This window comes from Typopeltis vanoorti, chromosome 15, assembly GCF_054136105.1.
Source record: "Typopeltis vanoorti isolate ZY-2024b chromosome 15, IOZ_Tvanoo_1.0, whole genome shotgun sequence".
Taxonomy (NCBI): domain Eukaryota; kingdom Metazoa; phylum Arthropoda; class Arachnida; order Uropygi; family Thelyphonidae; genus Typopeltis; species Typopeltis vanoorti.
Window position 1 is genome coordinate 64,309,535 of NC_143563.1, and position 12,170 is coordinate 64,321,704.

A 12,170-nucleotide genomic window follows, 5' to 3' on the forward strand; every position below is an offset into this window, starting at 1 on the left:
AGAGTGGTGAATGAGTGGAATGCATTGCCTGACTCAGTTGTGAGTTCTTCGTCTATAAATGAATTCAAGAAGAGATATGACAGATTTTTTATAGTTTGGGTCTCCCGCGATGAGTCTACTGATTCCATGGAGATACCCGTAATAATAATAATATCCTGTACACTCCTTGAGGGTAAATGTCAGGAATTTGATGATGATAAACCTTTTTTTTTTTTGTTTAAATACATTGCATGGCCTCAATGCATAGTAGAGCAATTGCAGCAATTTGAATTTGCAGGATGTTGTGCAGTGCGTGTGAAATGTATTTGTTGCAGAAATTAAAGGATATGTGGCAGGAAATTGAAACTAGAGAAAGTGTATTAAATGTTTCAAAAGTGAGTGCCTATTAGGAGACCAGAATGCAGCAAATGTTAGTAAAGTGGACAATATCAAGTAGGATGGAAAATATCGGAAATAATGTTGAACGTGCAGCCATGGAAACAGAGGAAAATGAAATGGAGATAAATAAAGAGATAGTGTGCTTGAAGCACAGAATTGAAAAATTGCAGAGGCGATAAGAGAAGATTAGCAGGGGTGAGAAGAGAAAGAAGTATGCAGTCTGAAGTAGTAATAAAGACCGAGTAAACAAAACAGAAAAATAAGTTAAAGAGAAAATTATGTACAGACTCAATGATCGGGGGGGGGGGATATGAGGTCTTAATGAAAGTGTGACAAAATCGTTTTTCTCTGGTGCAAAAATTCATGATATTAGTCATGCCATCCAGATGCAAGGTAAGATGAAGAAATTGTCTTGGTTCGCACAAATGATTTGAGAGGCAAGTAGTATTCTATGAGGCAGGATGTAAAGGAGTTGTTAGAAGAGGCAAACCGAAGAGCGAGAAAGTGAAGATTGTAAGTTTCCTGCCATGCTATGATAGAAGTGAACTGAGGAGAAGGAGAGTATTAATAGTTAATGAATCAATATGTACGTTCGTTGTGAAGAAGGAATGATGTAGGATTTGTGTTTGATGAAAAAAAGATTTATATAATGCTGATGGCCTGCATCTAAATGGTTTTGGTGTTAGTTGTCTAGAGAGAGAGAGAGAGAACTTTGTTCACCGAGAATGCTGAAGTGCAAATTCAGCAAATTTAAACAATTAAGGTGAAAGCCTGTGAGTTTGTGTGAAAGCACCCATGAGGCAAGCATGTGTAAGAATGACCAAGTACAGAATCTAGGCTCTCATGCAAAAATAATGAATAGGGTAGTCAATTCAGGAAGTAAAGGTGAGGTGGAGGCTTTAAGGGATGCTGCAGTTTTTGTATACTAATGCCACAAGTATCAGGAACAAGAGGGAGGAGCTTTTGGTATTGTTAGTGCAATCTCACCAAAAGTTATAGTCATTAGAGAGATTTGGATAACAGATGATGTAGTTACAGAGATAGAATGTGAAATATTTTCAGAGAAGATAGGATGTGTGTGTGGGGGGGTACTGCTAATGATAGTGGATGAATTGCAGCCAAAAAAGAATAGTAGATAGGCAGGAGGGTGGCTGTTAATTTTAAGCAGTGTGGTGTGAGATCAAAGCCAGTAAGACAAAATATGCAGTTGGTTGTTGCTATAGGCCAGGGAGTTCCACAGATGATCTGGAAGATCATGCATCATCAAATTAGTAGAATGCATACAGTGAAGTGATTATTATGGGGAACTTCAACTATAAAGATATAGACTGGAAGGAAGAAAGATCACATGGCAGGAAGGAAATGGAATTTATACACCTACTGAGAGATAATTACTTGAGGCAGCATGTGATGGAGTGGAGTGAGAGCATTGGAACTGGTCATAAGTCAATATTCCTCATGTTTTACAATCTCCCAAGTAAGACTGATGGTTACTTTTGCCAATTGGAGGCAATGTGGCTACCTTGGTTATGGGTAGCTCTTCTGAGATTGTAAAACGTGAGGAATATTCTGCCAAGAAGGGGGTATTATGTGGAACTACAAGATAGGTGATTATGACAAGCTTGGGAGGAAGCTTAAATTTGTGCCATGGCATAATACACTGCAGAATAAGGATGTTAGTAGTGCATGGGAGATAGTTAAGAGTCATCTAGAAGAAGTAATATTAAATTGTAAGGAGGGTTAATCAGGTAGGAGTTAAATGGATGAGTAACATCATTAAGAACAACCTGTAGAAGAAGAAAATGCTGTGGAGGGTATATAAAGAGAAAGGTGACCAGCAAACTCATGAACAGTACAAGGCAAAATCAGATTACGAGAAGAAGGTGACAGAAGCAGATAAAATAGTTGAGTTACTGAACGACCACTTTGCAAAGGTATATCATTCAAGTGAGCTTACTGGGATGATATATCCTTGCAAGGGTATCATTCAAGTGAGCTTACTGCTTTAACATATGTGGTAGACACTAATGTAGGAACAGAGGTAGATGAATTGGAGATTTTAAGTCTCATCTATGGTAGAGTTCCAAGGAAGTAAAAAGAGGGCAAAATAAAAATAATTCCCTTGCACAAGGAGAGGTCTTAAGACTGCAGTAACATATTATCCAATTAGTATCTCAGGTATAGTGGCAAAAGTACTGGAAAAATTGATCAAAAAGAAAATTCAAAAATCGGTAGATAAAAATTTGGTATTGTACGAGGGACAACATGGCTTTGTGGAGGGTAGGTCATGCCTTAGTAATTTACTAACTTTTTATAATAGAGTAGCAGCTGAGTTGGATAAAGGAAATGGGTGCACAATGATTCTGCTGAATTTTGCAAAGGCATTTGATAGAGTACCACATCAAACTCTGTTATGCAAAGTAGAATAAATGGGGATGGACATGACTGGTTATGTGGATGAGAGGGTGACTGCTGGACAGATCATAAAGTGGTATATCAAAAGTGATATATGGAGGGAATGCATTAACAGAGCTAATCTAAGGTGGTATGGTCACTTAAGCAAAATGGGAGAGGAAAGATTAGCAAAACAAGTGTTTTCTGCCAGGTTGGCAGGAAAAAGACCTAGAGGAAGACCAAGATATAGGTGGATTGATACAGTAAAAAGTACCTTAGAAGACAAATATAAGACCTGATAATATTGGGGTCTTTACAGGTAACAGACTGATTTGGAGGAAAATTGTAGATAGGAAGTTAGTAATGGTGTAAATTTTTCATGTAGTACTATCATATCCTGTACACCCCTTGAAGGTATATATCAGGAATTTGATGATGATGATATATGGAGGGACAGAGTCGAGGTGAAAACAGATGTCTTGTGGTATGCCACAAAGTTCAGTGCTGGGACCACTACTGTTTAATTTGTACATAAATAATATAGGAAATAACCTGAAAGGAAACATTCAGTTATTTGCTGATGATGTGAAAAACAGGCACAAGTGATCCTGACCCATCATATGTAAAAACCCCATAACATCTTTTTTAGCTGGGTGCTGATGAGCTTGTTGATGGATGGAAGAAGCTTTCTCAGCTGTTGATTTGCGAACATAGGGTACTTGCTCTCCTTTACAAAGAAATGGCTCCCATCTGAGAATATGACATTCTTCCACTTCTCGACAGTCTAATCTTTGTATGTTTTTGCAGACATACAAAGATTAGACCCTCCTTTTTTGGTCTGTGGGTAGTCTTCTCTGCTTCCAACAATCTTCGACGGACTGTGATGTCAGAAACATCAATCCCAAGTCTCTATTTAAGTTTACTGCACACAATCTTGGATTCATTTTGCTTTCCATAACTATTAAATGATCTTGAGTGAGTGTAGTTTTCCTTTTTTTCCCACATTTTCCTTTTCTGTCAGGAGAAAAGGTGCCTGTCTCCCAAAACATCTTTAAAATCACATTAACAGTACCCAAACCAAAGCCACACTCAATTGGCAATTTGTCTTTGAATCATGGATGTGTGCTGAGAAAGAGTACATATTTTTGAATACTTTCTTGGAGATGTATCCATTTTATAGCTACACAAAATGAATAAACCACTACGAATGTCAACTTATTTACACCATTAAAAAACACACAACACTATTAATATACATCGTGGAGACAGTTAAAACACGCAGCACTCAAAAGAGTGAACAAAAACCGAACCAGAACTGAAACAAAAACCAAAAACTTGACGAAAATTTGGCTCGTTCGGATTAATTTGTTCGCTACTCTGTGTGTGTGCATGCACGTGTGCACACGTGAATATACACACACACACACACACACACACTGCTTTATCAACAAAACATTAAAAGAAAGGCAAAGTGTAAATACATAGGAATCCAATTTTAAAATCAAATTCCTGACTAACTAAATATGTTATTTATGCAGATCATCAAATATTAATTGCTAATACAGAAATGAACAATTAGCACTTAATCTTGAAAAGACTATTATCAAATAGACTTGGGAGTATCTCAAAGAAAACAAAATAGTTTTAAATAGAAATTTAAATGTTCATTTAAAGAGGAGTCCATGCGGTTAGCATAGTGGCTGTGCGCGTCACAACCATATGCATGGGGAAGGAGTGTCCTAGGTGTTCGATTCCCGTCAGTGACGTGAGGAGCAAACTGGCCTTGAGAACTCAACACTATGTACATAGGATACACTGGGGCGTAGGGCTGCCCATCTTATCCTGTGAACGGTTTGAGGTCTGATGATTAATAAACCCTCCACACCGCAAGGTAAAAAGAGGGATAAGGAAGATGAGATAAGATTTAAAGAGACTAATAGCATTATGGGATAAAAGGCATAGCAGGAGAGGTAAAGGCCATAGCTTCTTTTATATCATTGTAGCCAAATTAAGCACTTCTATAGTGCAGTTGGAAGAATGACTGAACAGTGTATTCTCTGAATGGAAAATATTCAAGTTTGATTTTTCCATATAAAGATGACTCTTATCATGATGCGAGGAATCTTTATATGGACTTTTTTCAGTTGAAGGTGAGTTAGCATATCTCATAGGGAAGTAGCAGAGTTTTTTATCCCATAAAATCAGGTTTTTATTCTGACAAACAGGCCAATCAGCTAAAATACTATTATTGAGAGGCAAATGCCACAGTATGTGCATGTACAAAGCGTCCTCCTGATGAGCACTTGAACTCTGTGGGGCATTATGTAATAATAATAATAGTAATAAATGAATAAAAAAGATTGAGATTTTTACCGAATTTAATATATAGAAAAGCATGTTTATGAATATTCAATGTTTTAGCTCAAGTTGATATTATTATATGGAAGTAAAACATGGATAATGAAAAAAATAGGTTGGAAAAGAATGACATCAATGGAAATGAAAGTTTTAAGAAAAGAATGGGATACAGTAAATTAGACAAAGAAAGAAATTTTACAAGAACTACAACATTAACCAACTTTGCAAGTATATTAAAAGAAATTATACATTGAATGACATTCTATTCAACATGTGAACATAATGTCATCCAACAAACTTATCAAAAATAACATATAAACCAGAAGAGAAAAGAATTAAGATATATCTTAAAAGAGATGCTGTGAGCCTAGAACAGGACACAAAACCTAATATTCTGAAAGGAACATAATTATGACAGCATGTGTATTATGTTAGAATAAGATCCTTCACATAAGAGGTGCTCGTCATTTTATTTTTTGAAATACCCTTGTATATAAAGAATTGATCCAGCCAAGGAATTCAATTAGTAATGGACTATGAAAAAAGAATGTAAGTTTCTAAGCATAGTTAAGGTATTTCTTTGATTTAAATATATTCAATCATTATGTCCAACTCTTACCAATTCCAAGACTAGCTGCAAATCTGGCTTGAAATTTGCATTCCTCACTATCCAAAAATTCTGGAGATAAAAGTATGAGCATCCTATTACATCTATGAAGGAAAAAAAAAAAAAAAATATATATATATATATATATATTACTTTATTTCATTCAAAACCTTTATATTTTGTATTTTAATCATTTTTAAATATGATTTTTATATACATGGAAACTTAAATTTATGTTTAGTCAAATATCTTAATCTAGATAGTGACAGTTACAATATCTGTGATGTCATCAAAACAATTTTGCAGTCCAATTTGAATGCTTACATTTATAGAAAAATTTAAGATCATACAAAATGCAGTAATCTCGATTAGTAATGTCTCAATCCTCTTCTCCAACCTCCCCAATAGTCAATTCCACAAGAAGTCTGAACAGAATAGCAATGTTTTGATGACTGATAACTTTTGAGTAAGATAAGAGATATGTAGAATGTCCAAGCAGACGAAGAAATTGATCCTGTGATAATAAGCACTGTGTCAGAAGGAAGTCTGTAAGAATGTGAAAAATTGTTACACTTATGCTAGAAGCATTTCCTTCCTGAATAGGCCTGGAAAATTAAAATAACTCCCTTAATACTTGGGTTTCAAAGAAACATCTACCATATTTATTCGAATATAACTCGCACTTTTTTCCCCAAAATTAAAGCTAAAATATCATGGTGCAAGATATATGCAGACTTTTTGCAAATTAAAGCTTTCAGGAAAAAAAACTGAAAATGGGTATGACTTGCCAAGAATCTCCTATCTATTGCTATTTCCGGCCTCAAGAGTAGTTTCTTTGTGTGCATTGTCAAAGTCATCTACCCAAATAATATCATCTTCTCTCCCATCCAGGGCATTAGAGATGCTGGTTTTTAAAAAACTTTGTAAGTATATTAAGTTTTGTATGTAGTCCTTGAATGGACTATTGACCAATACATCCAAGAACTGTAGACAAGGTGTAAGACCACCAGGAATAGTGGCCACATCGGTCCTCACATCCAAAAGTTGTTTTATTATTTCAGGTTCTAAGTGTCCACGGAAGCTATCCCACACGAGGAGAGTGGAGTGTCGAAATAAGGCCCCTGGCTGTTTGTCCCAAACTGTGCTAATCCAATGTAGTAACCATCCATCTTTTTTTCTTGGACTCTTACATGAATTCCAGGAGGAATTTCCCCTTCGGCATTTTTTCCTTTTAAATATTACATAAGGAGGCAACTTTCTTCCATCTGTAGTAATTACAAGCATGATCGTGCATCGCTGTTTTTCACTTCCAGTTGTGCTTATTATCAGACTTTTTTCACCATTTTCTGTTATTGTTGTTTGGTGGAGCATGTCGAAATTGAGGGGTGTTTGATCAGCATTGGCTATTTGTGATAACATATTGTTATCACAAATTTACAAAAAGTTATTGCTCTTCCTAAGTTGAATCACACAGCAATGAACATTTATCAGTTTATCCTTGAAATCTTTTGGCATTCTTTGGCAAAGGGCTGTCCTTCGACAAAGGGAAAGACTTTTCCTCTTCATGAATCTTGTGATCCAACCTGGGCTCACTTTCAAGGTCTGTGCAACTGATGCCTCGTTTTGTAGCTAACTCATGCACTTTAAAATATAATATTTTGCATGAAACACAGCAACCATCCTTATGCAAACCTAACACATATTCAAGTAACTCTTCCTCCAATTCAGGAAACTTTCCACTTTTATGTCCTCGGCGTTAAGCTGAGAACATAAAACGCCTACATGTGTGAGAGTCTGCCCGCCAGCTTAATGCTTCCGTGTTAAGCTGGCAGGTGGACTCTCACACATTATATGGCATGTTTCAATTCATGGTAGAATTTTATTTAAAGTTAGCCTTTGTGATTTGTCTTAATGAGAGTCAAAATTTCAAATGCAATCAAACACTTATTTCATGTAATTGAAAAATTGGTCAATAGTTTTTAGTTAGATACTATGTTTGCAGGTGCAACATATGGTTTTGCTCGAGCCTATAGCATAGTTTCTGTGGGAGGAGACATGTGATTCATTAGTTAGTGCCATTTTTATCTCAGTTTCTCTAATATATTGAGAAATATATTACGCAGACTGCAAATGTCTATGTACCTTATTCAGTGATACACTTGTTTTTCTTGCATCTACAGTACAGTGGCTGTTGGGGAGGGTGTGCTGTTAACCACGACAGTGAGTTACTATCGCCCCAATGTGAACATGTTTAATCTTTTTTTTTTTTCATGTGCAAGGTATATGCAAAACTTTTTAATTTTTTTTTCATAAAATAAAATCAGGGATGCGAGTTATATTCGAGTGAATACAGTACGTTAACTTTTGTTTGATGAGGAGTAAACATGATTTTCTATGAAATTCAGTTACCACGATTACTGAATAATCCCTAAAATACAGATATGTTTGTTCATTGATGGAGTACCTTTTCATAATAGGGGTAAATAAACAAGAATAGGGAATTAGCTGAAACTACCTTCTTCTCTTTCTCTTAAAGAGAAGTAGGTCTAACATAAGGGGAGAGGTAGCTACATATGGTTGATGCAATTTCCTTAGTGACTTCTTTAGTAATAATGAATGACTAAACATTTGAACAATACTCTAACTAATGAATTAATTCATTATTACTTGTTTATAGTGTCAAGTTGTATTTGCAGATGCGTTTAAGTACATTCAAATGACCACAGATAAGTTTACCTGGTGAATATTTGCAATATAGTGCCAATTCAAAAAGAGATGTTTCAAGATACAGACTAGTCATCACTAACACCTTGTTCCAAATAAAAGCGTGCACAAATTTACATGGATAAAGAACAAGAAATATGAAAAAGTCACTTTGACTATGTTATTGTTGATAAAGATATTCTCATGCTGGTTTGGGACACAAGGGTATACAGAGGATTTCAAATAGGAAGTGATCACCATTTAGTTTTGAACAGGATAAAACAATATCATATTCAAAAGAAAAGTGTGTAAGAAAGTTTTATAAAGAATCAAAGTTGAGCATTCAGAGGTGAAGCATAGAGTCAAATACACAAATATTATTCAAGAAAAACTTTATAGATGCAGTGCTGGAGCCTGAAGAAAACATTCAGCCAGAGAGGCATGTGGGGAAGTCTGCAAGGATAAATATATCAGAACTCCATGGTGAACTCGGAAATTTAAAGAGGCAATCACGGAAAAGAAAAAGTCAGCCAGCCATGTGCTCCGAGAGAATACAGAAGAAAATGAAAGAAAGTAACAAAATGTATAAAAGTAGCTAGACATAGGAAAACTGGTAAGAATATAGAAAATAAATATTAGGAAGAAAGCAAAATATTCTGGAGGCTATTGAGAAAAGCTTAGAAATGGAGGAAAGAGTACTGTAAAAGGAATCAGAGATGGTGATGGTCATATGAAAGCTGAAGATATTTTGAATGCTGAAGTAATTACTTAGAAAGATTGTTAAATGAAACATGCAGCAACAAAGCAATGATAGAAAAAATTTATTCAGGAAATCCATTTATGTGAAAGTTCTTTTTTATATGGATAAGTGCATTTATAACTTACCTTTCCTCAATTAGTTTGACATAAGTCTCATATTCTTCTTTACCTAAAAGAAGATCTCTTCCTTTAATAAAGAGCTTTATTCCAAACTGTGGAGATTCCAAGTATTTAGCTAGTTCATTCACAAATACTTGATCTTCTTTTGCATAACAAACATATGCATCATAATATGTTGGGCCTGGAAAAAGTAATTTTAACGTTACTTTATATGAAATATACTGCAGTAAAAAAAATCATATCAACAATTCAATTTGTAAGCATATTAATGTTTTCTGACTTCAGAATATCTGACTTTTTGAATAAATGAATGAATAAGCTTTTTAAAAGGATGTAGACAAAGTCTTATCCAAAAAGAAACAACAGTTTTTTCTTGCATTGTATAAAATTAATTTCTTTATCTTTCTAAATCAAATCAATGCCAAATCATTTCACAAGATATCTTTCATAGAGATTATCAGATTTTAAACCAGATGTGGAAGTTAGTAAAATAAAGTTTAAACTGTAGAGCCATTTCTAAGTAGCAGTAATAATAATAATAAGAATACTAAACAGAAAAAAATTAAAACACTTACGTCCTTCTGAGTGGTCATGTATAGTAAGCAAATTTGGATTATCAGGGGGGAAATCCACTGCCCGACATGAACTAACTATAAGAAAAAAAAAATCTTAATTTAATATTCATAACAAAAATAATGTTCAACGTGAACTATCTGAAAAAAAAAAAAAAAAAGAAAATCAAATTGTTAATTTTCTAAAAAAACACCTGAGCAATAACTTTGTAAGTACACACATTTAACAGATAACACAATACTATTATCTGTTTAAATCTGATATCCATTTCTTCTTAAAAATTTGTAAGGAGAAATAAGGAACAGTTGGTACCTTTCTTAAACAGCTTAAAGTCATAGTCATTAAGGAAAACAGTATGAGAAAGACTCTTTCAAAAAACAAGCATAAATGTAAAGGTAAAAGGAAGATGAGAAGCTGAACTGTGTATGGCTGTTGACAAGCAGCTACTTATGTTATATATGACTGGAGGAATGATTACTTATTTCGTGAAGAAGCACACATGAAAATACCTACAGAGAAGGTATAAAAGATGTTAACCTCAGCTTTTTATTTTTTGCAGATGATGTTATACTTTTAAATAAATCCAGTACAAGTCTGCAAGATTCCCTGACTAAATTGAATAACTCAGGTAATAAATTTGGTATGAAAATCAGCAATAACAACACAGACAATGAAAATAGGCAAAAAAATTGAAAATATCAACTACATTCTGAATGGAGAACCTATAGAACAAGTAAAACATTTCAGCTACTTAGGCATGATTTTTAGTGATGATGGTAAGTTAAATATGGAAATAGACAGCAGGATCTATAAATTATGGTAGGAAGTCAATTGAATAAATTTATACAGAATAAGAGAGAAATTATCCAAAACACTAAATTAGCTATCCAAAATTATCCAAAACACTAAATTATACAAGACAGTGTTCAAAACCAATTTTAACTTATGGATCTGAGAGCTGGATTAGAAATAAAACACTTGACCAAAGACTAGAGAGCAAAGGTATGAGAGTCCTGAGAAAGATTAGGGGCATGAACAGATGGCATCAATGGCAATATCATATTAAAAACGAGATTAGGGAAGAACTTAACATTGTTAGCATCCATAAATGCATTAGCAGAGCTAATCTCAGGTGGTATGGTCACTTAAATAGAATGGGAGAGGAAAGATTAGCAAAACAAGTGTTCTCCGTCAGGTTGGCAGGAAAAAAAACCAGAGGAAGGCTGAGATATAGATGGATTGATAAGTAAAATGACGTAGAACACAGAAATATAAGATCTGATAATGTTGGAGTCTTGACAGATAACAGATTGATTTGGAGGAAAATTGTTGATAGGAAGTTAGTAATGATATAAGTTCTTCATGTAGTACTATCATAATATCCTGTACACCCTTTGAGGGTACATGCCAGGAATTTGATGATGTTCTGTAAAACATATTTGCAAAAATTTATCCCACTAAAATATAAAGTAACAGGTAAAAATACAATATAGAGAAATCTTAAAGCAAAAAAATTATATTCTCACCTTCTGCGACCTGCAGTGGTGGCTCTGCACGAATTTGCATCCTTCTATAATATGCCTGCACATCAGCTTCTGTTAGAAAATGAAATTTAAAATCAGATTAAACAAAATCATATTATCCCCAGAGAGTGAAGAGCCATTAATTAAGAGGTAAGGATTTGCTAGATAGAAATATAGCAGTTTGGCATCATCAGCAGACAGATCTCAAAAATTATCTTCAATGGCACTATAACATCAAGATCGCCGCTAGAGTGCCAGGGGAACGGTCGTATTTTCAGGGAGCTCCCGAAAGCTAAGTACAATTTTGAATGGAAATTAGAATAAATGTTAAAAATCATAACGTAATATTGTCTAAATTTGGTAGCTTGTTGTGTCTGTGTGATTTTGGTGTAAATTCCGTAAATTAATTTAGTCTTTAACGATACATTTCATATATTTGAATATGGCGCCAATGCGACGTAAGATAATGGCGTCCAAAAATACGACGGCATTGTTCAAAAACTGTAGTGTGAGAGAGTTTGTCCGGTGTGATGTGTGTGGAATGTATGCATTCCCGAATGAGTCTGGAGTATGGGTTGAAAGTGATAGTGGTGGGAGAATGTGTAGAAAGTGTATGCAAAGTGAGGAGTCGAAGTATGTGTCAGGTTGTGAGACAGTTATGGTTGAAGAAAGCCAGAATGCGAGTGAAAATAGTGGCTCGATAGGGAATTGCGGTGTACAAGATGGCAATGTGAGCGGTGATCTAAGAAAGAGTG

The 12,170-nt window shown here is 34.7% G+C and overlaps 1 protein-coding gene across 3 annotated transcripts in view; it reads right to left on the reverse strand.

Annotated features, from left to right (window-relative positions):
- LOC150098823 (myeloid differentiation primary response protein MyD88-like) overlaps window positions 1-12,170 on the reverse strand; it is a 101,014-nt gene that overhangs the window by 7,089 nt on the left and 81,755 nt on the right. For all 3 annotated transcript variants that reach the window (XM_090405696.1, XM_090405698.1, XM_090405695.1), the window contains exons 4-7: window positions 11,419-11,487; window positions 9,895-9,969; window positions 9,326-9,500; window positions 5,750-5,841 (exon numbers count right to left, since the gene is read on the reverse strand). In XM_090405696.1, coding sequence (XP_090261822.1) covers window positions 5,750-5,841; window positions 9,326-9,500; window positions 9,895-9,969; window positions 11,419-11,487 — 411 coding nt within the window. The remainder of the gene's footprint in view (window positions 1-5,749; window positions 5,842-9,325; window positions 9,501-9,894; window positions 9,970-11,418; window positions 11,488-12,170) is intronic.